The 27,469-nt window shown below is 48.6% G+C and overlaps 1 protein-coding gene across 14 annotated transcripts in view; it reads right to left on the bottom strand.

Annotated features, from left to right (window-relative positions):
• DNM2 (dynamin 2) overlaps positions 1–20,424 on the bottom strand; it is an 86,726-nt gene extending 66,302 nt beyond the window's left edge. For 9 of the 14 annotated variants that reach the window (XM_043911520.1, XM_043911527.1, XM_043911513.1 and 6 more), the window contains exon 1: positions 20,076–20,424. In XM_043911520.1, the coding sequence (XP_043767455.1) occupies positions 20,076–20,236 (161 nt within the window). In that variant the 5' untranslated portion in view covers positions 20,237–20,424. The remainder of the gene's footprint in view (positions 1–20,075) is intronic. The other 5 variants (XM_043911526.1, XM_043911516.1, XM_043911517.1 and 2 more) reach the window with 1 other exon arrangement.
• Positions 20,425–27,469: the final 7,045 nt, after the last annotated feature.

The following is a 27,469-nucleotide window of genomic DNA, read 5'->3' as shown; positions in this document are numbered from 1 at the left end:
CCCTGAGCAATCATCCCATCACTTCCCTGCCCTCACCCCCACCTTCCCCTCGCTCACTCCTTCTGGCCACACTGGTGATAAAGGTAGAGCAAGCAGACCAAAGCAATTCCTGCCTCAGGACCTTTGCACAGGCTCATTCTCCACCTGGAATGACTTCCAACTCCCCCTACCCAGTTTTTCCAGAATCCTGGCTTCCTCTGGTCACTCAGGACTCAACTCAGATGTCACCTCCCTGAGAGGCCTGACTGTCCTCTTCTGACAGCCCCTGTCCTGGCCCTCGGGTTTCCCTGAGCGGGTTTGCAAGAACGGCTACTCCCTGCGGCAGCGCTTTCTGGAGTGAAGCCCATCAACCACCTAGAGGTCCATCAGCAGGGAATTGGCTAAATCAGCCTTGGAACTGTCCCAGGGAGCAATCCAGGCCACATCACTAAAAGCAAAGTGCTATGGGCAGAACAGTTTATGTGCTCCAATTTTTTCTTTCTGCCTGTGTATGGACAGTAAGCATGAAGGTGACACCCTGAGCCCTTAATGGAGGTCGCTGACGGCGTGAGAATGGGAAACCATCTATTTTATAATCTCCAATGCCATTTGGATTTTGGTGTTTTATAACTTTTTCTTTTTGGCTGTGCTATAAGGCATACACATATGAGGATCTTAGTCCCCCAACCAAGGATTGAACCTGTGCCACCTGCATTGGCAGCATGGAGTCTTAACCACTGAATCACCAGGAAATCCCATTTTATAATTTTTTGAATTGTGCTGGTGCTGGAGAAGACTCTTTAGAGTCCCTTGAACTGCAAGGAGATCCAACCAGTCAATCCTAAAGGAAATCAGTCCTGAATATTCATTGGAAGGACTGATGCTAAAGCTCCAATACTTTGGCCATCTGATGCGAAGAGCTGACTCACTGGAAAAGATCCCGATGCTGGTAAATACTGAAGGCAGGAGGAGAAGGGGGCAACAGAAGATGAGACGGCTGGATGGCATCTCCAGGAGACAGTGAAGGACAGGGGAGCCTGGTGTGCTGCGGTCCACGGACACAACTTAGTGACTGAACAACGAACGACAACATTATAACAAGCAAATACGAATTTGTAAGTTCTTTTTTGGCCACACCATGAGGCTTGCAGAATCTTAGTTCCCCAACCATGCACTGAACCTGGGCCACAGCAGTAAACGTGCCAAGTTCTAACCGCTGGATGGCCAGAGAATTCTAATTTGTAACTTTTCAGTTGTAGTGAGGCTCCAAAGCCACTGGTCAGCCAAGCTGCATTTTTAAGGGTGATGAGGAAACCACAGGGAACTGGAAAACTGAGCTCTCAAGTCCGCCTCCTGGCTGCTCTACACTGCAGCAGGGGCCTGACCTGTATGACCTTGGCAGCAAGGTCACTCACTTCCTAGGCCTTGTGTCATCTCTAAAATGGGATGTGGTGGGGGTGGGAGGAGACAGCGCAGGTGCCATGGAGGTACTGGGTGCTCGCTGAGAAACTACAGCCCCTGGGCGGGGGTCAGCCACATGGGATTTCTAGCTCTGCAGAGGTCTACCACCCAGGGGGGCCCAACTGACCCCAGGGGCAGGGTGTTGGTAAACACATGGAATGGAAGGCAAGGCAGTGCCCCACCCCACTCCTGGCATTCCAGAACTATCCTCTTTGCAGGCTTCCTTCAAGCAAGAAGCTGGGGCTTCCCTGGTGGCTCAGTGGTGGAGAATCTGCCTCCCGATGCAGGGGACACGGGTTCGATCTCTTATCCAAGAAGATCCCACACGCTGCAGAGCAACTTAGCCCATGTGCCACAACTACTGAGCCCTAGAGCCTGTGCTCTGCAACAGCAGAAGCCATGAGAAGCTTCTCATCGCCATGAGAAGCCTGCACACCCCAACTAGAAAGTAACCCCCCGCTGACCACAACTAGAGAGAAGCCCATGCAGCATCGAAGACACAGCATAAAGAAATAAAATTTATTTTATAAATAAATAAATATTATAGCCAATTAATATAGCCAAATAATTTAATTATAGCCAAATAAATAAATAAAATTATTTAACAACAAAATAAAAGAGCAAGAGGGCAGACGATTGGCCTCTGGGGATGAGTACATCTCCTCATCTCCCAGCGTGATGGGGTGCCACACAGAGGAACTGGCCCAGGCAAAGCAGGGCACAGTATCACACAAAACAGGAAGGCCTTCCCGCCCTTCCCCAGGTGGTCTCTTTCCCACTCCCTAGAGCCCATGTCTCAGCGAATCCTGACTTCAACATACACAGATGCGCCCCCTTCTCTCTGCTCAGTCCCAACATCCTTAGACTAAGTCACACCCCCGTGCCCCTGTCTCCCCGGGCCATCCCTGATGTTCTCAGGCAGCAGGCAAAGAGGGTTTTTCAAACTGCAGGCCAGATCATGCTGCACACGCTTAAAACCCATATCAAGGGACTTCCCTGGTGGTTCAGCGGCTAAGGCTCCACCCTCCCAACACAGGGGGGCCCGGGTCCGATCCCTGGTCAGGGAACCAGATCCTACATGCCACAATTAAAGACCCCTCGTGCTGCAACTTAATCAGCACAGCCAGAGTAAAACAAACAAAAATGTGTCTGTAGATTCCTGCACAGCTGGGACACAACCAGTGTGGTCCTCCTCACAGCCCACAGGCCCTGCCTGCACCAGCATCCTTGCCTGGAGAATCCCATGGACAGAGGAGCCTGGCAGGCTACAGTCTACGGGATCGCAAAAGAGTTGGACATGATTTAGCAACGAAACAATAAAATGAGCCTAAAAAACAGTGCCTGCCCCATCAGGTTGTTGGCAGGCAGGACGAGAAGGAAGAGTCACATGAAGCCCAGTGCCTGGCACACGTGGGGCCCTGAACCGCAGGATCATTCACAAGGGGATGGGGATGGCGGGGGATGTCACCCCCTGGCACTCCCAGAAGGTCTCTGGCAAGAAGATTCTGAGTCTGCCCCCTTTTCAGCACAGCAGCCCCCTTCCAGGGATCAGCCCTTAGCCTAGCAGACACACAAATCTGCCGACCTCCAAGGTGGAGAAAACAAGAAACACCTAAAAGCACGTGCAGAAACACACTCATGATTACCAAGGAGGACAGAGGATCGGAGGGGGAAGATAATTAGGAGGTTGGGATTAACATATCCACACTACTATATATAAAATAAACAACACGGACCTACTGCATAGAACACAGAACTATTTTCAAGATCTTATAATAACCTTTCATGGAAAAGAATCTAAAAAAGAACAACATATTCTTTTTCTATATTCTGTGTGTATAACTGAATCACTATGTCATAAACCTGAAATTAACACGTTGTAAATCAACTATATTTCAATTCAGGGAGGAAAAAAACCTCATGCAAGAGAGTGACTGGATTTAGTGAGACCGAGGAATACGACACAGCTGTAAAGACAGCACAGAGCAAGGGAAATACAGCCGAGTCAATGATAGTAGCTGGAGACGTCAACACCCCACCTGCAGTAGCAGGGACTTCCCTGGTGGCGCAGATGGTGAAGAATCTGCCTGCAGAGTGGCAGACCCGGGTTCAACCCCTGGGCCAGGAAGATCCCCCTGGAGAAGGGAATGGCTATCCACTCCAGTATTCTTGTGTGGAGAATTCCGTGAACAGGGGTTACAGTCCATGAGGTGGCAGTGAGTAGGACATGACTGAGTGACTACCACTTTCATTTTTGCTGGTGGTCCAGTGGTTAGGACTCCGGGCTTTCACTGCGGAGGGCACGGGTTCCATCCCCAGTTGGGAAACTAAGATGCTGGGAAACTAAGATGCTAGGAAACTAAGAGATGAGGCCAAAACAAAAAAATAGAAAAAAATCACTGGACAAAAGATGGCTGAGGAAATAAGAAAATGTAAACTCCACCACCATAAACCAACCACCACCACCATAAACCAACAAGACCTCAAGGCATGTATAGAGCACTCCGCCCACAAGAGCAGAATCCACATTCTTATCAAGGGCACCTGGAACAGGTCTTCTGGGATAGGCCACATTTGAGGTCATAAAACGATACTGAGTAACTGTGAAAGGCCTGAATGAAATCATACAAAGTATGTTTTGTGACCACACTGTAGCAAGTTTGAAAAAAGTAACAGCAGGAAAGTGTGGGAAATTCACAAATATGTGGAAACTAAACTATACATTCCTAAATAGCCAGTGAGTCAAAGAAGAAATCACAAAGGGATTTAGAAAATACTTACGTTGAGATGAATGAAAATGAAAGCACAACATCAGAAATCTTGTAGGCCACAGCTAAAGCAGTACACAGAGGGAATGTATGGATGGAAGTACTGACGTTACAGGAGAAGATTGCAATTTTGTACACGGCAATTACACCTCAACAAAGCTTTAGCAATTTTTTTCTGATTAAAAACCATTTTTAAATTTGTTTTTAGAAAGAAAGATTTTTAATTTAAAATTGATCTTCCAAAAAAAAAAACTGATCTTCCACTGGGGCTTCCCTGGAAGGCCAGTGGTTGACTCCATGCTTCCACAGCAAGGAGCATGGTTTCAATCCCTGGTTTGCGGAACTAAGATCCCACATGCCCCACACTGCAGCCAAAAAAAAAAAAAAAAAAAGAAAGAAATCTGAATAGACCCATAGCAAGTAAAGCAAAAATTTACCCACAAAGAAAGGCCTGACTCAAACAGCTTCACTGGTCAACTCTCACAAACATGTAAAGAATTAATACCAATCTTTTACAAACTCTTCCCCAAAATAGAAACACCTCCTAGCTCATTCTGTGAGGGCAACATTACCCTGATACCAAAGCTAGACAAAAATATCACAAGAAAACCACAAACCAGTATCTCTTATGAATAAAGACACCCAAGAAAATCCACAACAAAATACTAGTAAACTAAATCCGGTAACATAAAACAATATGCCATAGTCAAGTGAGATTTATTCCAGGAATGCAGTGTTGGTCCAAAGGGAAAAATGAATCAATATAATACACCATACTGGATTCCCTGATGGCTCAGTGGTAAAGAATCCACCTGCCAACGAAGGAAACATGGGTTCAGTGCCTGGTCCAGGAAGACTCCACATGCCTCGGAGCAACTCAGCGCACGTGCCACAGCTACTGAGCCTGCGCTCTAGAGCCCGGGAGCTGGAACTGCTGAAACCTGAGCCCCAGAGCCTGGGTTTCACAAGAGAAGACACCGCCATGAAGGACTTCCCTAGTGGTCCAGTGGTTAAGCCTCTGTGCTCCTAATTTATCCCTGGTTGGGGCGCTAGATACCACATGCTGCAACTAAGATCTAGCACAGTAAAATAAAAACAAATATAAATAAAATATTAAAAAAAAAAAAAGACACCACAATGAGAAGCCCAAGCACCGCATCTAGAGGGTAGCCCTCCCCATGTCCCACTCACTGCAACTAGAAAAAAGCCTGCACAGCAACGAAAACCCAGCTCAGCCAAAAATAAGTAAAGAAATATTATTTTTTTAATTACACCATATTAACAGAATAAATGACAAAACTGTATGATTATCTCAATAGATGCAGAAAAATCATTTCGCAAAATTCAACACCCTTTAATGAAAAAGACACTCAACAAACTAGGAATAGAAGGGAACTTCCTCATCTTAATGGGCTTCCCTGGTGGCTCAGCTGGTCAAGAATCTGCCTGCAAGGCGGGAGACCTGGGTTCGATCCCTGGGTTGGGAAGATTCCCTGGAGAAGGGAAAGGCTACCCACTCCAGTATTCCAGCCTGGAGAATTACATGGACTGTATAGTCCATGGGGTTGCAAAGAGTCGGACACGACTGAGCAACTTTCTTCTTCTTCTCATCTTAATAAAGGACATATGTATCTACACGAAACCCACAGCTAATGTCATACTTAACGGTGAAAGACTGAAAGCTTTCCCACAAAGATCAGGAACAAGGCAAAGATGCCCACTCTCACTTCTGTTCAACACTATAATGGAGGGGTCCAGCCGAAGCAGTCAGGCTGAAAAAGAAGGCATCCAAAGGAAGAAGGAAAACCATTCACAGATGATATGATCATGTCTACAGAATATGTTGAGGAATCTTAAAACTTACCAAAAAAAAAAAGGTAAATGAGTTCAACAAGGTTGCAGGATGCAAGATCAATATACAAAAATCAGTCCTATTATTACACACCAGCAGTGAACAATCTGAAAATGAAATTAAGGGGGAAATTCCATTTAAAAGCATGAAAAAATTAAGTACTTAGGGATAAATTTAACAAAAGAAGCATGAAACTTCTACACTGAAAAGTAAAATATATTGTTGAAAGAAATTAAAGTCCTAAATAAGTGGAAACACAGCTTGTGTTCACAGACTGGAAGACTTTTTTTGTTTTTAATTGGAGTATAGTTGATTTACAATGTTGTGTTAGTTTCAAATGTGTAGCAAAATGCATCGGTTATACATATATTCATTCTTTTCTAGATCCTTTTCCCATATAGGTTACTACAGAATACTGAGTAGACATCCCTGTGCTATACAGTAGGTCTTTATTAGTTATCTATTTTATCTGCCTCCAATACAGGAGACCCTAGTTCGATCCCTAGGTCGGGAAGATCCCCTGAAGAAAGAAGTGGCTACCCACTCCAGTATTCTTGCCTAAAGAATTCCACGGACAGTGAAGCCTGGTGGGCTGCAGTCCATGGGGTTGCAAAGAGTCGGACATGATTGAGCAACTAACCCTTTCTCCTTTCACCTTTCATTTTAAATACAGTAGTGTGTATATGCTGATCCCAGTCTCCTAATTTATCCCTCCCCAGTGGAAGACTTAATATTGTTAAGATGGCAATACTCCCTGGATTGACCTAGAGATTTAACAAAATTCTCAAAATCTCAACAGCATTTTTTGCAATAATGAATACGCTGATCCTAAAATTCACACGGAAATGCAAGGGACACAAGACTAGCCAAAACAACCTTGAAAAAAGAACAAAGCTACCAGACTTACACTTGCCAATTTCAAAACTTACTGCAAAGGTCCAGAAATGAAGACTGTGTAGTGCTGGCAGTAGGGGAGACAGAGACATCAACAGAATAGATTTGAGAGTCCAGAAATATACTCTGGACTCTCTGCATTTATGGTCAACTGAGCTTTCTCTTTTTTTTGGCTGTGCACTGTGCAGCTTAGGGGATCTTAGTTCCCTGACTAGGGATTGAACCCAGGGCCACAGTGGAGAAAGCCCCAGGTCCTAACCACCAGACCACCAGGGAACTCCTAATGGCCAAACGATTTTGAACCCAAGGCGCCAAAAATATTCAATGAGTAAAGAATGTTCAACAACTGGTGCTGGGACAACTATTAATAGCTACAAGCAAAAGAATATCGGACTTCTACCCTACACCATATACAAAAGTTAACTCAAAATGGATCAGAAATCTAAATGGAAGCACTACAACTACAAAATATTTAAAAGAAAATATGGGACTAAATCTTCAAGGACCAGTCAATGGCTTCTTGGCTATGATACCAAAAGCATAAGTGACAAAAGAAAAAAAAAAAGATAGGGGACTTCCTTGGTGGCTCAGTGGTTAGGATGCCACCATCCAATGCAGGGGACGTAGGCTCCATGCCTGGTTGGGGAATTAAGATCCCACCTGCCACAGGGCAACCAAGCCTGCACACTCTGGAGCCCAGCAGCCGCAACTGCTGAGCCCACGGGATGCGATTAAGACCCAACCCAGTCAAATAAATACATAAAAGGAAAAAAAGGACAGGATTTCATCAAAATTTAAAACTTTTCTGCTTCAAAGGGCACAAGACAGTGAAAAAGCAACCCGCATAATGGGAGAAAATATCTGCAAATCATTTATGTCAGAAGGTCTCATTTTGACACCAGGTATAAAGAATTTTTACACATCAATAATAAAGAGACAAATAACCCAACTTAAAAGTGTGACAAAGGATCTGAATAAAGATATCTCCAAAGAAGATATACAAATGGCCAATAAGCACATGAGAAGCTCATCAGGCAAATGAGAAAAAAAACACCTATGAGCAAAAAACCACTTCACACCCACTAGGAAGCTGATAATACCAAGTGCTGACGGTGTTGTGGAGAAACCAGAACCCTCCTACAGTGCTGGTAAGAATGCAAAGTGATGCAGGCACCGTGGAAAACTGTCTAGGGGTTTCTCAAGATTACCATATGACTCAGCACTTCCACTCCTAGGTACAAACCAAGAAGGAAGGAACGCATATGTGCCCCCAAAAAATCTGTACAAAAAGGTTTAGTAGAGCACAATTCCTATTAGCCAAAAGGTGGAAACGACCCAAAATGTCCATCAACTGAGGACTGGATAAACACAAAGTGGTGTAACCACAGAGTGGAATATTAAGCAGCCATTAAAAAGGAATGGAGTTCTGATAGATGCTACAATAAGGATGAACTCTGAACATATTAATGCAAAGTAAAAGAAGCCAGCCACAAACAGCTACAGAGTGCATGATTCATCGACAGAAATGTCCAAACAGGCAAATTCACAGAAAGTAGAGGAGCGGTTGCCAAGAACTGGGAGTGGAGAATGACCACTTAATAAGCACACAGTTTTTCTTCTGTTTTTTTTTTTTGGGGGGGGGTAAGAAAATGTTCTGAAATTAGATAATAGTGATCACTGCACAACTCCGAATCAGCTGCACGGTGCACTATTTTTTTTTTTTTTTAACAATTTTTAAAGTCTTTTATTGAGTGTTGCAAGAGTGGTTTTTTTTTTTTTTTTTTAAGAGTGTTTGTTTTATGTTCTGGTTTTCTGACCATGAGGCATGTGAGATTAAGCTCCCTGACCAGGGATTGAACTTGTGTCCCCTGCATCAGAAGGCGGATTCTTAACCACTGGACCACCAGGGAAGTCCCAAGGTTAACTTCTTAGTTGTGAGAAATGTTATCACATTCAAGGCAGGAGGTTAACGTTAGGGAAAGATGGGTGAAGAGTATACGGAAGCTCTCTGTACTAGCCTCACAATTTCTGTAAATTTAAAGCTTATTTTCTGTAAATCTAAAATTATTCCAAAATGAAAAATTCCTTTAAAAACAAAACCAAGGCAAAAACCTCTTGAGACACTGAGGAGCAAAGAGCTTGGGATGAGGGGGGATACATTCTGGTGAGATTTTGGACTATCAGAGACAGACCTGGGAATCCCCTGGTGGCCCAGTGGTTAGGACAGCGCTCTCTGTGCGGGGGCCTGGGTTCAATCCCTGGTCAGAAACTAAGATCCTGCAAGCCCCAGGACCAGGCACCAAAAAAAAAAAAATAAACCACAAAGAAAGAAAGAAAACCAAGATAGACTTAACTGTGGCATTTAAGGGGTGGGGGGGGGGGGAATCGGGGACACTCACACATAAAAATAATGAAAAAGGATCTGGCAAGAGCCACAAGCTGATGAAGGTGGTTCCAAGCGAAGGGCAACAGGAGCCCCTGCCTTATTCTTCCTATAGGAGAGAATTGTATTTCACAAGTAAACAGTCCAAGAATGCTCGTAATTAAAAATCAAGCCAGGACATCCTTTTGCCGAGGGAATTCCAGGTGAGGCCTCCCCACCCAGAAAGTGGCCCGCTCTGAGCTCCCTGGTGACCTGTGCCAGGCGGTGCCACAGGACAGAGGCCGCTGCAGCCCACTTCCGTCTAAAGGGCTTCCGCCGAGACGACGGGAAGTAAGTGTTGCAAGACAAGAGACGTGTCAGCCCAAACCACTGGCAGCCTCCCCCGAGCTCAGTCTGTGGTTCACAGCCCCCGATCTTGATTCATAGATCCCTGGGTCTTCACTGCCCCACCATCCAGAAAAGAACCACTCTGAGGGTATCATCCTCCAAGCCATTGGCTGCAGGGCCTGCTGGGGGCTTTCTAGGCAAGGGGGGACTGTGACCCTCCAGAAGGGTCCTGGCCATCAGCACGGAAGACAGAGGCCCCATGGCTAGGACAGAAGAGGCTTGTCACACACCCAGCGTGGGGCTTCCTCCAGGGCTGGCCAGCCGTGCCAGGCCGTATCATCCGGCAGGCGGGCGTGACCCCAGCTGGGACTGTTCTTGCCTGCTCTGCGGACTCGCCTGCCGGCCTGCAAGTCCCTAAAGACTCTTATCGCTGGGAAAATGTGTCATGGGGCAGAGTCTTCAGGGTGCCTCCACCTCTTCCATGGGTGTGAGGGTGTCACTGAGGCCCTGGATAGGTCTGATGGTCACTTGGCCACAACCTCTGGGTCTGTGGTCTGAGCAGGTTCAGGCTGAGCCAGAGAAGGTCTCCAGTGACAAACAGCAACGGTTCTCCACTGTGCTCCAGCACGTGACTGGAATCCCCCTGGGAGTTTTCAGTGGGTGTCGGGAGGGGTCTGGCACTGGGCATCTGGCACAGACACTCATGGGGCTGCCAGACTCCAGCGGCTTCTTTCCCTCGGTTCTTGATCCAAGCAGGCACTTGGATCAAGAACGGGCAGGGGGACGGACGTGGGGGTGGGGAAAGTGTTGGGCGTTCAGTTGTGTACAACCCTTTTGGGACCCCATGGACTATAGCCCACAGGCTACTCTGTCCTTGGAATTCTCCAGGCAAGAATACCGGAGTGAGTAGCCATTCCCTTCTCCAGGGGATTTTCCAGACCCAAGGACTGAACTCGGGTCTCCTGCACTGCAGGCAGATTCCTTACCATCTGAGCCAGGGGAAACCCCCTTCAAACCTTGGGGCCCTGCTGTGAGAAGATGCCAGCGCCTGGACCAAGGGGGACCCGCTCCTGCCAGGGCCGCCAGGCACCCGAGCAGGAAGCAAGAGTCGGAGGGGGTGGCTCACTGGAAACTGCAGGGTCTTAGCTCCCACATCCCTGGGTTGGGGACGGGGGATAGCTTGGCCCCATCTCATAGCCAGGAAGTCAGTCCAGAGAGAGTCATGCCTGGCTGGCCCTGCGGCCTTAGCCCTGTTATTACTCTGCAAACCACAGCCCTCCTTATAAGGGGATACATGTGCTTCTGTCCCCCCTGGGGCACCCCAAGCCCCTCTTCTGTTCTTGGTCCCACATATCATGGGCAGGCTATGGGCCCCCACAGGCAAGTCCCAGGGCTGTCCTTGGGTCCCTTCTCAGTAAACATCTGTGCAGTGAAGCCAATTCAATTCTGGTTTGGAGGGACATTCATGCAACAAATATTCGTGCTCCTACTCTATGCCAGTCAGAGATCCCTGCCCCGGGGACCTGCCGTCTGCAACGTGAGGAGACAAAAACACAAAACCGCTGCAGGCCCCAGTAAGAGCTCTGAAGAAACCATGTTGAGGCAGGCAGCCGAGTGACTGGGGTGGGTCAGGGCCAGCCTCTCGGAGAGCTGAGGTTTGAGCAAGGATCCACCCAAGAAGAGAGGAGCAGGACATGGAGAACATGGAGAAAGAGGAGACGTGGAGGAAGGAAGGGAAAGGCCCTGGGTAGGCGTAACCCTGGGTGGGGGGTGAGGTTGAGGGGCGGCCAAGAGGCCATGTGGCTGGTAGATGAGCTCGGGGGGAAAGGGGGAGCAGTGGGGGTGGGGAGGTGTTGGGGGCAAGTGGAGGACTTGGACATTTACCCCAAGTGAGATGGGAGCCACAGAGGGTGGCAGGAAGAAGAGGGCCATGCCCAGACTCGGGTGTTTACAGGTACCGTTTGGATGCTGTGGCGGGGGGTCAGGCGCCAGGGGACCAGGGCAGAGGCAATGCAGCAGTCCGGGCTGTGGAAGGGGGTGGGAGCGGTGAAGACACACCGATACGGGGGCACCAGGCAGGACTCTCTGGTCAATCCCAAGTCCACTCATGCAGCCCAGGGGAAGCAGCTGCTGGGAGGCATCCTGGCCTCCACACCCAGGCCTGGCCACCAGTCTCCCCACATGCTCCTCTCCCGTGTCCTACACAGGTGCCCCAAGTCCACGTGCAAACCCTGGGAGTGGGTGAAGAAAAGCAGCCTGAGCACCCATCACCAAGAGGCTGGTGAATAAACTAAAGGCGTCTTCTTACTGTGGAGTATTACGCAGCCGTGAAAAAGATAAGAGTGCCCTGTGGAAAACAGGCCCTGAGCTTTGAGCCAGGGCCCAAGCCAGGCAGGATGGGCACAAAGGTCTCTGTTTACCTGTCTAGGCAGAGAGACCTACTGCCTCCTCTAAGAAGTATTCCCTGACCACCATTCCAATGCCAAGGCTCCCTAAGGGGCCTCTGCCTCCACTCACTTCTCACTGAGCAGTGCCTCCCGACAGAAGGACCCCTCGGGCCTCACTCACTGTGACGTCCCCATTCAAACCCAGACTCTGCCGCTCATCATGGGGACACCACTCTCCAGTGAGGACAGATATGGGCAGAGTGAACAAGTGTCCTTCCTTGGCCTGCCCCATTTCCACCCCTTCAACTGCCTCATCTGTAAAATGGGGCCAAGCTGAGGTGATGTGCCAACAGTACCCAGCGCCTGGCCCACGCTGAGTGCGTCAAGGGCACAGGAAGTCCACTCAGTGCAAGCGGAAAAACAGAGCCCTGCTCTGACTGCCACCAGGGGAGGCAACTCGGGCAGCTGAGCCCGGGCACCAGACACCCCAGTGGGCACTGCAGGGACCCCGCGAGGGCTCGGATTATTCCTCGAAACTTGGCCTCGTACCAGAAACTTCTGAGGCCATTGTCAAGTATAAATGCCGTGCAGGAGTGGAAACTGGACCTTCTACAGATCAAACCAAGGGGAGAAGGGGGGCTTGGAGAGTCCAACAAAGCCAGGGGTAAGGATGCGGCTCTAGATACGGGCCAGAAGGCCTTGGGGGAAGGGGACTCGCATGAAGCTCGAGCCTCTGGGCTCTGGCCACTGGGGCAAACCTCGGTGACTCAGTTTCCCCACCAGGAAACAGAGATCAAGCCTTGGCCTCGAAGCGGGTGAGGTGACTGTGCCCAGGTCCCCGCCTGGATTGTGACAAACAGCACTCGTGGCAGCGCTGTCCTCTCTCATCGGGATGGCTGCAGTGACTCCCGCTGGCCCCCCGCCTTCATCCTCACCCTTCTAGGAAGGTCAGAAAGCTCTAAGCAGAGTTACAAACACTCCAACAGGGAAGGACCTCTAGGATGTGTTGAGCGATGGAAAAACCAGCTACTGAAAGATATAAACAGGGCAGTCCCAGTTCTGGAAAGAAGATGTGCCTGAAAAAGAAGCAACCCCAAACAGTGCTGTGTATTTTGTCTAAGTACCAGCATGTCCATTGGTATGTAAACAAGAGAGGGGTCTGGCAGGATATACGCCAAGCTGACAATGGTGTTCCCATGTGGAGCTGGAAGGGAGGGGCAGAGTGGGCAGTATTCTTCCTCCTGTATCCAGGTTTCCCTTTTTCTGAGAATGTGGTCTTCAGTGTTCTATTTTTACAATTAAAATTCAGGAAAAGCGGACATCTGACATGCAGTTTCCTGACCCTCATGTGCCCAGTTGGAGAAGGAAACGGCAACCCTCTCCAGTGTTCTTGCCTGGAGAATCCCAGGGACGGGGGAGCATGGTAGGCTGCCATCTATGGGGTCGCACAGAGTCGGACACGACTGAAGTGACTTAGCAGCAGCAGCAGTGGTCTTGCCTTCGACTCAGTTCCCTTTCCACATCTGAGGAAGGCACCTGCAGAGTCCTCTGCCTGGGACACCCTTCCCTGGCGTCTTCAGGGGCTGGCTCCATGGCAGGGCCCATCCCAACCTCCTCATCTGAAACAGCCCCCCTCAGCCACTCTCTCACTCCTCGCCATCATTTTCCTTGTATTTCTCTATCTTTAGAATGTGGCTGCTAATTTAACCATTCTGCAGGGCTCTGTCCACCTCAGTCCCCATTGGGTCCCCAGCACCCCACAAGCTGTTGGACACATGGCTAATAGCCTCCAGAGATCCCAAAAACCAGAAGTCATTCCATTCAACAACCCAGCCTGACCCTGATACAAGCATCGTAGCATCCACTAATGACCTGACTGTCAAAAGCCATGACCACACCTTGCCAACCCCACTGGCCAGTGGGCTCTGAAGGAGGCAGGCCTGCCTCAGGCCCCACTTCTGCCTCCTCCCTGTGTGACTTCAAGCCGATTCCCTTCTCAGGCCTCAGTTTTCCCACCTGTAAAGCAGGGATGCGAAGAGCAGTATCTGCCCCCCAGGACTGCTGAGACCACGCAGTCAGACTGTAGACATAAGTCCCTGGGCCCCAGCACCAAGTGATTCTTCACCAACACCAGCCCTTCCTGGGTCATGAACATCCAGCAGCAGGTGAAACCAAAAGGGCCACTCTGCTCCCTGTTCAAGGTGAGGGTGACTGCAAAAGGAAAACTCGCCAGCATCAAGCAGGCACCTCACTGCCAATATTAACAGAAACCACAAACACACCGGGAAGTAGGAGTCTTTTCTCCCTACTGCCATTTTGCTTCAGAGGCAGGGCGATTTTTTTCTTTATTCAGATCGTTGCTAATGGCCTATAAATATCTCATTATCGGCTTGCGTTTTTCCGAAGCTTTCACACAATAAGGGCTTAATTACAGCATGCGGTTGGCAACCCCAGTAAATTAAGGGTTAGCTGATGTCCCCATTTTTTTCCTGCAGTGGAGGGGCCTGTAATTTCAGGCATTTTCATTCAAATTGGGCAAAAGCTTGGCAGATGGGTCTCTGAGCCAAATGCACACACCAGAGAGTCCCAGGGTTCCATGCTGCGCCCAGCCCCTTCCACTCACCCTACCTTTGAAAGCTCCAAATCTAGAACCGTCCGTGAGGCCATCCTCTGCCCTCACTCACAATCAACCGGACTTATCACCAGGGGATTTCAATCCATGTACCTAACGAGGGCCATTATCCCAGATAAATAACTCTGAAAAGCAACTGAGCAGCCCACAGCTGAGTTCTGGAGAAATCCGTCTTCCTGGTGATACACATAACCCCCAAAGAACAAAAAAGAACCAACAATCACGTGGGGAGACAACCCACAGGTAGGGTTTGGAGCTGTACATTTTCCCAGGCTTTTCACTATGAAAATACAAGTGTCTGGAATAAGATGGGGTCACTCGTCCACTTGGTCTGGACCCTAATCGGTCTCATACACATTTTGTTGTTGAATAAGTCATGTCCAACTCTTTGCGACCCCACGGACTGTAGCCTGCCAGGTTTCCCTGTCCTCCACTATCTCCTGAAGTTTCCTCAAATTCACGTCCATTGAGTCGGTGATGCCATCCAACCATCTCATCCTCTGCCGCCCCCTTCTCCCCTCACTCTTTTCTTCTGGGTCATTAAATCTTCTAGATCGCTCTGAGTAGCTGTTTTGCAGTGGGTTGTCTGGACACATTGGCTAGGAGTCAACTGGCTGCTGTTGGGCCTTTCTGCTCCCGACTTCCCACCATCACACACTGAACAAACGTTAAGAAACTCTCATGGCCAAGTACTTGTTCACAGTCACCATTCCCACTTAGAAACAGCAGGAACAGGCTCCCACTAGCATTTCAGGACCTGGTTCGCCAGCTGGTTCTAACTCATCCCCACAGCTCAAACTACATTGATAGAGGCTTAATAAGTGGCTGTGCTAAAAAGAGGCGTTACTTGCATTAACAACATAACCACAAATTCCTTTTCTTTCAGAAAAGAGAAATTAACAACTGACCTTTAAGAGTCCTGACCCAGAACTGTACAAATGGCACCAGTCTAATATTTTCACAAGGATTAGCTCATTTGAAATCTCAAGCCTGCTCCCAGGAGAGAGGGACCACACGACCCCCATTTTCCAGACAATGAAACTGAGGCCAAGAAGCGAGGTCATTCAGCTGATGGACGGCCACCTTCCCACAGGCACCTTGGGACTCTCCATGATCCGGCTGGCCTGGGTACTATAGACCACACAGGCACTTTGGCTTTGCCCAACAGGAAAGGCCTTGGAAACAGCAGCTGTCATTTTCAAGCATCTCTGAACCCCCAACATCTGTTAAGGGACAAACCAGCCCAAAGGGCAAACCATGCACCCACCCCTCAGTCTGGCAGGAAAGTGAACCAACATTCATCCGACATGCATTCACCTGGCCCCCACTGTGTGTCCGGAGATGGCCTCTTGGTACAGTTATGTCTCCCTGCAGGGACCCATCACCCAAGACCGAATGGAAATGCAGCTGGAAACGGCTGCACCTGTGGGCAGCTACTCCTTGTTAAACGAAAAATGGCACCAGGTCCGGATGTGCTTACAGGCACTACACTGTCAAGGTACTGCTGGAAATCAAAGGTGAGGGCCCACAGCTTGTCCAGGGCCAGGTCCAGGAGTGTCCGAGCAGCATGACCGGCGGCACTCCCTCTCCCCAGAGCAACCCCTGGGCCCAGGGCTCCGTGTGGTGTGCACCTCACCACCCGCCCAGTATCCCACTAAACTCATCTCCTCTCCTCTCCCACTGTGCTCAGCACTCTCCCGCCTCAGAGCCTTTGCAGCAGTCGTTCCCACAGCCTGGATGCTCTTCCTGCAGATTATGCTGATGAGTCCTCCCTTACCCCCTGAAGTCTCTGCTCAAATGTCACCTTCCCGTGTAGGCCTTCCCTGACTCTCCATTTAAAACTGTAAATTCAGACTTTCCTGGTGGTTCAGTGGCTGAGAATCTGTCTGCCAATGCAGGGGACACAGGTTCGATCTCTGGTCTGGGAGGATTCTACACAGTTGCCTACAGGGGGCAACAGAGCCCACACAACTACTGAGCCTATGCTCAACAATAAGAGAAGCCACTGCAAAAAGAAGTCTGTGCACCACAATGAAGAGCAGCCCCAGCTCGCCACAACTAGAGAAAGTCCACACACAGCAATGAAGACCCAGGACAACCAAAAATAAACAAGTAAAATTTTAAATTAATGAAAAAAAAATTTTGTTAAGAGATTTTAAATCCTCACTCCGCCCTCAATACCCTAAGAGGTGAAGCACACCCAGCCTGGTGGCCTGCATGGGGCCCATGAGTAGACACTGTTTACAGCCCCATTGCCCAGCTGGGAAGACTGAGGCTCAGAAGCAAAGACTCACAGGATCGAGTCCAAGTCTGGGGGACTCTGAGCTGGAGGACTAGACCTCTGCCTCCCTCTCCTGCTTGTCTCCCAAGCTGAGCTTAGAGGTCTATTCTCACTCAGACCTCGATCTTAAAAAATCCACTAGAAAAAAAAAAAAAATCCACTGAGAAGGCAAGGAAACGGAGCAGACATCCTAGCCCCAGGCACAGAGAGCCTGAAGACATGCTCTCCTGTCTGTCCCTTGAAACCAGCCGGGAGACGTTCTGTGCGGGTTTAACGTACACAGGAGGGAAGGGGTCCCTGGCTGCAGCACAGTTCAGCCACAGTCACAGAAAGAAGCAGGCAGGGGGATTTAAAGCGAGGTCTGCTTGCCATCCCGCGGTGTCAGGGCTTTGTAGCCGAGAAGCCTTACCCACGCCCCATAAGTAAAAAGAAGTTGGCTTCATTTGAGAACCCCCTATCCAAAGAGAGGCCTTTTCACAGCTTTGGTTCTCGAGCCCTGAGTCAATGTCCGTAATGACCGATGCCACGCTGCAGGCTCAGGAGGAGGTTGCCACAGAAGCCAGCTCAGTAGCAGCTGGCAGTCGCCAGGTTCCAGGGTGGCTGGGAGGGAATGATGAAGGACAGAGGGATCAAGGAGAGGTGGGGATCGGAGAGAGACCCTGGGTTTCCCCAACCCAAAGACCTTGATCCTTCACTGAACAACCTCTTGCTAGAATGCTCAGCTCTTTGGGCCTCAGTTTTCTGCTCTGGAAAATGGGATCGTAGCGGTGCCAGCCTCATGAGGCTTCAGTGAAGTCCAGTGTGTAACTTCAGAGCACTTGAATTCTGACTAGCTTTGGTTATTGATATGAAAGGAACTGGGGCTTCCCTGGTGGCTCAGCCAGTAAAGAATCCGCCTAAAAAAAAAAAAAAAAGAATCCACCTCCAAGGCAGGAGACCTGGGTATGACCGCTGGGTTGGGAAGATCCCCTGGAGAAGGAAATAGCAACCCACTCCAGTATTCTCGCCTGGGAAATCCCATCGACAGAGAAGCCTGAGGGCTACAGTCCGTAGACTCATGAAGAGTTGACATGACTGAGCAACTAAGCATATAAACACCCATGAACGGAATCAGCCTAGTGAGCAACAGCCCCATCCAAGGAGACCCACTAGGTGCCAGGCACTATGCTAAGTAAGCACTTTTAACACACTGTGTCACTGCATCCTTGCAAGTGCTGTTAAGGATCCATCAGCCCTTTTTCTCTGAGGCTCAGAGAGGTCAAACAACCTGTACAAGGTCACAAGGCAGATGAAATGGACAGAGCTTTGCAGACACCCACCAGAGCCTGAGGAGGCAGGAAGATGGCCAAGCAGGGGACCCACGCTGGGCTGATCCCAAGTCCACACCTTTCCGCCACAGCAGAAAGAGGGCATTTCGCCAGAGACACAGCAGCAAAGGAGGAAATTCATGCCGCTGGGAGCAAAACCCCAGGCCACTGGGAAGGCAGGGCGGGGCTGGGCTTCACTGAGCGCCAGCCTGGTGGCCTTGGGCAAACAGCAAGTCTTTTCTGAGCTGAACCAAGAGAGAAGTCAGCTTGGGAGCTGCTGGATGAACCTCTTTAACACTGATAACAACATGAACATGATGATGACTATGATGTTATCAGGGCTTCCCTGGTGGCTGAGCGGTAAAGAATCTGCCAGCAATGCAGGAGACATGTGTTCGATCCCTGGGTCGGGATGATCCCCTGGAGGAGGAAATGGCAACCCACTGCAGTATTCTTGCTTGGGAAATACCATGGACCAGGAGGTCTGGTGGACTACAGTCCATGGGGTCGCAAAGAGTCAGACACACGACTTCACAAGTAAACCACCAACCGCCATGACGTTATCATCTGGCAGCCACAGTCGCAAATGGAGTCCTTCCCAGAATGGAGAAGTGGCCCTCCATCTGGGAGGCAGAAGGAAAAGAGGTGGGGGGAGGAGAGGGGAGAGGTAACCAGCCTCAGTGGCCACAGGGCCCATTCTCCTCCATTAGCTTTGTGAATCCTGGAAACAGCCCAGAATGGAATTTGTCCACTGGACAGATGGGCAAACTGAAACTTCTCGGGGCTTCCCAGGGAAGGCTATATCCCAGCTCTTGCCACTGCAGCCTGATCAGGCCAGAAGCTCCTTCCCAGGATCCAAGGAGGACCCCCACCATGCAGGCTTTGGTTTGGGGGCTGATCTCTATGTTCCAGGGCCCTGCAGGCACCCTGACATAGGCCAAGAAAAGACTCCTGGAGTAAGTCTGCCCCCCAGGGTGCTACTTCCAATTCAGAGAAGAGGAGTTCAAGTCTCACCCTTCAGCACCCTACTCTTCTGTAAGCTCTTCTCATCCCCTGTCCAGAGGTGGGGTCAAGGAGACGAAAAGGACTGACACCAGGACACAAAGACAAAAGGATCCACTTGGAAGTGAAGAGCCAGCGATCGCCAGGCACCAAGTTGAAGAGGCAGCCCAGGAGAGCCAGACAACAGGGTCTCTGAGGGTCCGGCCAGCCAGTCAGACAGCACAGGCCAGCTGGGTAACCCAACAGAGGAAGAGCTAAGTCTGTGAGGGGCACGGATGGGCAACCAGACAGGACAGAGCCTTCTGGCTAGCTAGCCAGGCAGCAGGGGGCTGCCCTGCGGTCCTGGACAGATGGACAGCCAAATGGTGGTGGCGGAGAAGCCTATCTAGGACAGAGAGACAGCAAGCCAGACGACAGGAACTGCTCCAAATCAATGAACAGCCGGCCAGACCACGGGGATCGGCCCAGTAAATATCTAGGAGACAGGTTCAGGACAGACAGACAACCAGATGGTAGAATTCACCCACTAGAGCTGGGGGCCAGAGAGTCAGAGGTCTTGCACTGCACTTCCTGGCCCACGCCCCCCAGCGCGTGGGACGCCCCTTAGGTCTGGGCCAGCTCCCCAGCCCCTGCAGGGAGCCCTCCACCCAGGGCGTCCCACAGGGCCCGCCCCCCTGTCCCCGTCCCGGTCGCGGGCACGCAAGCGCCGCAGTTACGCCGGCGGCGCAGGGCGCGCCATTCCCAGTCTGCCCTCCGCGCCGTAGGCCGCCGCCCGCCCGCCGTCGCCACCGAGCTCGCTCACCGGCCCACGAAGTTCTCGAGCACAGAGCTCTTGCCGGCGCTCTGGCCGCCCACCACGGCGATCTGCGGCAGGTCCAGGTGGCAGCTCTGGCCGATGGAACTGAAGGCATCCTGCAGCTTGTTGACCAGCGGGATCAGCTCTTCCATCCCGCGGTTGCCCATGGCGCCGGTGGCCCCGGCCCGAGCGCCGCGCGCTCCTCGCCCGCCCCTGTCCCTCAACGACGCGGCCCCGCGGCGTCCGCGGCCGTTGCTCCCCGCCCGCCCGGGCCTCGGCGCGACGCCCGCTCCCGGCTCGGCCTCACGGTCGCCGCCTCATCCGGTTCTCAAGCGACACCCGACCCGACCGACCTCCCGCCGGAGCCCTGGGGCTGCGCCAAAAACCCTCGCACCAACTCCGATTGGCCATCTTGACTGTCACTCCTGCACACAAGCCAATGAAAGTGAGGCACGGGCCGATGGCCGAATGAGCCCGCCCCCTGGGGCCTATTCTCTGATTCATTGGGCGCAAGAACTGTCGCTATTGTGCAAGAGCCAATAGCAGCGGCAAGCGAGTTGCCTCGGCCGGGAGGCGGTGTTTCGGGAAAAGGCATGCTGGCCCCGCCTACTAGGGGGTGTTCCCGGATAGAAGGAACATCCGCCAGTCTTATTGGCAGGCAGACCCACCAGTCAACAAGGCTGGCCAATGATACTAAGGATCGGTTCTTCACTTGACGCTATCTAGTTCCCTAAAAATTTCCCATTGGTTTATATAAATATCACTCCTTTCCATCACCCCACAAGTCAAAGAGGGTGGGATTTAACTTCCAAATCTTGACTCTGATTGAAAGCTGTATCTGTCCATCAAAGAACCTCCTCCCGTTCTTGCTTGTGAACGCTGTATGTCAAGTACGGTCTTCTGGAGCAGAGGATAGGTCCACAGTACGCGGCAACGCGCGCCGCCTCGTGGTAGGACTCAGTGCTGACAGTCACTTGTGTTCCTGGGCTCTAAAGAAAACTACAAGTCTCAGAATGCATCTCAGCCGCGAGCTTGCAAATCAGCTGCCTGCGCGGGGTCCCAACATATTTTGAAGGTCCCAATATACTTTGAAAGTCAAGCGGTTAGTGGTTCCTACGGAGAGGTAGTCTAGCGAGGCCACGGTGGCTCCCACTTTCATTCCTGTTAAGTCACGTCTCCATGCCCTTGCAAACGCCGTGCTCTCTCCTTGGAACACCTTCTGCTCAGGCCTTTCTTGATGCGGCTAATGCTCCAACGTTGTTCCCCTACCTCTTCAACCTTGGCTCACCTTGGATCTTTTTGAGTACCCAGTGAAACTCAAGGGATCCTCTCCCTAGGAAAAGACACGTTATTTTGCAGGCAAAATGGAGGGTTCTGAGAACTGGGACTCTTGATCATCTGGAAGAGAGGCCAGGAATAATAGGTGGACCGAACTTTAAGACAAGTGATTTGATGATTCTGGGCATAGACAAGCCAAAGAGAAGTAGCTCAGTAAGGAGTTAGGAGCAAAGGAGGTTGGGAAGTAGTCTGACTGGGCCAGGCAGTAACAGGGGAATGGAGAAACAAGGGGTAAAAGAATGACAAGGGTGGTATTGCCCGCTTCATGACCCCAAAACTGCAGGTCTCAGAGACAAGCAAAAAGACTGACAGTGTTTGGCACTGCAGCCTTGACCACGGTGGCAGAAACTTGAAATACACTAACTGCTCATCCATGGAGCTCATTAAATAAATACTGTTGTAGCAGCCATAAACAAAATTGAGTAAATTTTCATGTACTAAAGTGTAAATAATTTGAGATACAGTATACTAAGAGAAAGGGGGGTTAAAGAAGGAAATGGCAACCCACTCCAGTACTCTTGCCTGGAGAATCCCTTGGACAGAGGAGCCTGGGGTCCTTGGGGTCGCAGTCCATGGGGTCGCAGAGTCAGACATGACTGAGCGACTGACACACAAAATTGAGGAGATACTTGATGGCGCAGGGTACACTTTATCTACTCTCCCATCTCCTGCAGGAAGCAGGATGGGGCAGACAGCACCTGGGAGGCAGGATGGCTCCCCCCACCCCATCCCTTCTGGAAGTCTTGGGGCCTCAGTGCTTGTAACAGCTGACCTTGGGCAAATAAAAGACTAAGTTGTTAACTGGCAAAAAAAAAAAAAAGCAAGGTACAGAAAGCATGTAAAAGATGCTGACATTCATAAAAAAAAAAAGTACACATGGAAAATTTATAGAATACACAAATTGAGAAAAAGTGTTGCATTTTTATGGTATTTGTACATCCTTCTACACATGTTACTTTTCAATTTAAAAACACTGTAGCTCAGAGTACCAGCTCTATAACTGGCCATAACTGGGTCTGTTTCTTTGATGGGTGATAATGACCAAGTGACTTCATTTCTCAGTTTCCTTATCTGTAAAATGGGAAACCATAAGGTTGCAAAAGTTAAATACATTTGACAACTGTTTAGAACAGTGCCAGGCACGGTGTAAGCACCTTCTTTGTTGTTGTTTAGTCAGCTAAGTCATGTCCAACTCTTTCACGATCCCATGGATTGTAACCTGCCAGCCTCCTCTGTCTATGGGGTTTCCCAGGCAAGAATACTGTGGTGGTGGTTTACTGGCCAAGTCGTATCTGACTTTTGCGACCCTACGGACTGTAGCCTGCTAGGCTCCTCTGTCCATGGCATTCTCCAGGCAAGAATACTGTAGTGAGCCAGGACATGGAAGCAACCTAGATGCCCATCAGCAGATGAATGGATAAGGAAGCTGTGGTACATATACACCATGGAATATTACTCAGCCATTAAAAAGAATTCATTTGAACCAGTTCTAATGAGATGGATGAAACTGGAGCCCATTATACAGAGTGAAGTAAGCCAGAAAGATAAAGAACATTACAGCATACTAACACATATATATGGAATTTAGAAAGATGGTAACGACAACCCTTTATGCAAAACAGAAAAAGAGACACAGAAGTACAGAACAGACTTTTGAACTCTGTGGGAGAAGGTGAGGGTGGGATGTTGCGAAAGAACAGCATGTATATTATCTATGGTGAAACAGGTCACCAGCCCAGGTGGGATGCATGAGACAAGTGCTCGGGCCTGGTGCACTGGGAAGACCCAGAGGAATCAGGTGGAGAGGGAGGTGGGAGGGGGGATCGGGATGGGGAATATGTGTAAATCTATTGCTGATTCATGTCAATGTATGACAAAACCCACTGAAAAAATTAAAAAAAAAAAAATAATACTGTAGTGGGTTTTCATTTCCCTCTCCTGGAGATCTTCCTCAGGGATCTTCCTGACCCAGGGATCAAACCCATGTCTCCTGCATTGGCAGGCAGATTATTTACCACTGAGCCACCTGGGAAGCCCTGTAAGCACCTTCTGGATCACATGTATTATCATCACTGTGTTTACTGACAATGAAATTAAGCCACAAGTCTGAAGAGTTAAGGCTAAGAGCCAGACCTCTGGAGCCAAGCTGCTACTTCCTTAATGGTGACCTTGGGCAAGTGATTTTCGCCTCTCTAGACTTGTTTCCTCATCTATAAAAAGGGGAGGACAAGAGTCCTCATGCCACCTACCCGCCAGGATGGCTTGGGGTTCTGAGTCACAGGAAAGGGATGCAGCTCCCACTCTAGGCATTACCTACAAGCTGGGTTCCCAGACACCAGTGCTGCTATGGTTACTTATTATTGTCAGTGGGGGTAGGGGTGGGGACCATGTGCCTGTCAACTACAAACTGGCCTTTGCCAAGGGCATTGATCATCTGCCTCTGCAGAGATTGAATCTTTGCTGCTGCAGCTGTTGACCTTCAATCTGCCCTGAAGGGAATCCAGGGTACAGAATGAGGCCCTTCATGCACCAGGGAAACTGGTGAAACAGGTCTTTAGGTTGTTATTGTTCAGTCGCTAAGTTATGGCTGACCCTTTGTGATCTCATGGACTGCAGCACACCAGGCTTCCCTGTCCTTCACCATCTCCCGGAGTTTCCTCAAACCCACGTCCATTGAGTTGGTGATGCCATCCAACCATCTCATCCTCTGTCACCCTGTTCTCCTCCTGCCCTCAATCTTTCCCAGCATCAGGGTCTTTTCCAGTGAGCTGGCTCTTCGTATCAGGTGGCCAAATTATTGAAGCTTCAGTTCAGCATCAGTCCTTCCAATGAATATTCAGGACTGATTTCCTTTAGGATTGATTGGTTTGATCTCCTTGCAGTCCAAGGGACTCAAGAGTCTTCTCCAACACCACAGTTCAAAAGCATCAATTCTTCAGCACTCAGCTTTCTGTATGGTCCAACTCTCACATCCATACATGATTACTAGGAAAAACATAACTTTGTCTAGACAGACCTTTGCAGCTAATACAAAGGTATTAGCTCTCTGCTTTTTAATACACTGTCTAGGTTTGCCATAGCTTTTCTTCCAGGGAGTAACTGTCTTTCAATTTCATGGCTGCGGTCACCGTGTATAGTGATCTTGGAGCCCAAGAAAATAAAATCTGTCACTATTTCCACTTTTTCCCCATCTATTTTTCTAGTAGTTTTATCAGGCTACCTGATACAAAGAACTGACGCATTGGAAAAGACCCTGATGCTGGGAAAGATTGAAGGCAGGAAGAGAAGGGAATGACAGATGATGAGATGGTTGGATGGCATCACCGACTTGATGGACATGAGTTTGAACAAGCTCTGGGAATTGGTGATGGACAGGGAAGCCTGGTGTGCTGCAGTCCATTGGGTGCCAAAGAGTTGGACATGACTAAGCGACTGAACTGACTGATTTGCCATGAAGTGATGGGACTGGATGTCATGATCTTAGATTTTTGCAAGTTGAGTTTTAAGCCAGCTTTTTCACTCTCCTCTTTTACCCTCATCAAGAGGCTCTTTAGTTCCTCTTCACTTTCTGCCATTATAGTGGTATCATTTGTATATCTGAGGTTGTTGCTATTTCTCCTGGCAATCTTGATTCCAGCTTGTGCTTCATCCAGGCCAGCATTTCTCATGATGTACTCTGCATATAAGTTAAATAAGCAGGGTGACAATATACATCTTTGATGTACTCCTTTCCCAAATTTGAACCAGTCCATTGGGCTTCCCTGGTAGCTCAGACGGTAAAGCGTCTGCCTATAATGCGGGAGACCTGGATTTGATCCCTGGGTTGGGAAGATCCCCTGGAGAAGGAAATGGCAACCCACTCCAGTATTCATGCCTGGAAAATCCCATGAACCGAGGAGCCTGAGGGGCTACAGTCCATGGGGTCGCAAAGAGTCAGACACGACTGAGCGACTTCACTTTTCACTTTCACATTGTTCCATGTCTGGTTCTAACTGTGGCTTCTTGACCTGCAAACAGGTTTCTCAGGAGACAAGTAAGGTGGTCTGGTATTCCCATCTCTTTAAGAGTTTTCCAGTTCGTTGTGATCCACACAGTCAAAGGCTTTAACATAGTCAATGAAGCAAAAGTAGATTTTCTGGAATTCCCTTGCTTTTTCTATGATCAAATGGATGTTTGCAATTTGATCTCTGGTTCCTCTGCCTTTTCTGAATCCAGCTTATACAACTGAAAGATCTCAGATCATATACTTCTGAAGACTAGCTTGAAGGATTTTGAACATTACCTTGCTAGCACGTGAAATGAGTGCAATTGTACAGTAGTTTGAACATTCTTTGGCACTGCCTTTCTTTGAGATTGGAATGAAAACCCCTCTGCTCCACAAGAGAAGCCAACACAAGAAGCCAGTGTACTGCAGTGAAGAGTAGCCCCTACTTGCTGCAACTAGAGAAAGCCCTCACATAGCAGTGAAGACCCAGCAGAGCCAAAAGTAAATAAATAAAAGCAATGGTATTTCTCTCCCCTTTGCCCGGGCCCTCAGGGAAGGAAAAAAAAGAAAGTGGGGAGCAGGGGAAAAGCCTTTTGAATTCAAGAAGAAAAGACTTAGATTTTTGCTTGTCTTTATGTAAAAGTTCACTTGTAAATGAACCATTTTAACTGACTTGAAAGTAAGTACTTACAAATTAAATCTACAGAAAATTGAACAAGATAAATTTTAGGATCCATGATCTGGGAAATCATCAAGTACTGAGTTGATATTTGCTACTGAAGATGGCTTAAGTTTGTTGCTTTGATTAATATAGACATGTCTAGAGTTATCAGTGTTAAGTATAATATTCCTGTTGTACCTAGGTTTACTGGAGGTCAAATAATACCTTATTCTACCTGTTACAAATTTGCCCACAAGAAAAGTAACTCAAAGTGGAAAAAAAACTTTAAGGAAACTAAGATATTTGTTTTCAGTAAATGAAGGTGTGAGGAATAAAAAAATACTGAAAAGAGTTATACATGATCAGGATTTCCTAAGACTAGATTGAATTTAGTTGGGAAAATGACTCTTATTGGGAGTATACTAAAGACTTGGATTTAACTTTTTCTTTCTGTTCAGAGAAAAGTTTTCTTGAAGTGACATTTTTGATAACAGAGTTTATGAATTTCTTTGCCTTCAAGTGATTTTTATTTGCTTTCGAGATCTCCGGTTACTTTGGTTAAGGAATAAGTATTGTCTCATGGTGACATTTAACCAAGTGTTTTAAAACTTTTTGACTAGCTTCCCAAATATATCAAATTTTAATTAAAATTATTTTAATTTCTAGGTAACTTTGGCATGCTTCAGAGAGCCCCCTGAAACATTCCAAAGGGAGGTATTAAACTAATTAGGCTTATCTGGTATGTTGAAGTGCATGGGAAGTAATCAATTGAGTAATCAATCTCCTCAGGTTATATAGTATGGTAAATGCTACTATTATAGATAACTTATAAATTATATGGAGTGCGTAAAATTCTGATATGTCCCGGTAGAATGTTATCAGTCATGATTCTAGTTACTATCTTGAAGTGTTGGTCACAGCCATAACCAAGTTTCTTTGTCAACTTCATTATAGATTTTAAGCATGCCTTATTAAGTCTTTCACCATTATAGACAGTTACGGTTTTTTTTTTTTCTTTTTGACAGTTACGGTTTTATTCTGATGTTTTTTGCAAAACTGCATCCTCTTTGGATAAATACAAGTTTCTGACTTTCAAACCATAATGCTGAACTGGGTAAGAAATTAAAGGATTCTAATGGGAAACCTGATGGCTTCACAAAGATTAACAAAAGGACTGAATGAGCTCATGAATATGCTTGTAACTTTTATAGTGTCTATCTGAAAAATGACTGGTTTGAATCTGTTTTCCAGGTGTAAGGAAAATCTCCCCCTCAAACTAATTATGACTTATGTAAGCAAAATTGAAACATTTACCTTTCTATCTGACCCCTCCAGAGATTGGAAACTCTTAGGTTTCCAGTTAGCTTTATCAGGTAAGTTAGAATGGCTACATCACTAACAAGTATAGAAATCTCA

The sequence above is a fragment of the Cervus elaphus genome, chromosome 9, assembly GCF_910594005.1.
Source record: "Cervus elaphus chromosome 9, mCerEla1.1, whole genome shotgun sequence".
NCBI classification, from domain to species: domain Eukaryota; kingdom Metazoa; phylum Chordata; class Mammalia; order Artiodactyla; family Cervidae; genus Cervus; species Cervus elaphus.
This window is presented reverse-complemented; position numbering and strand designations above follow the sequence as displayed.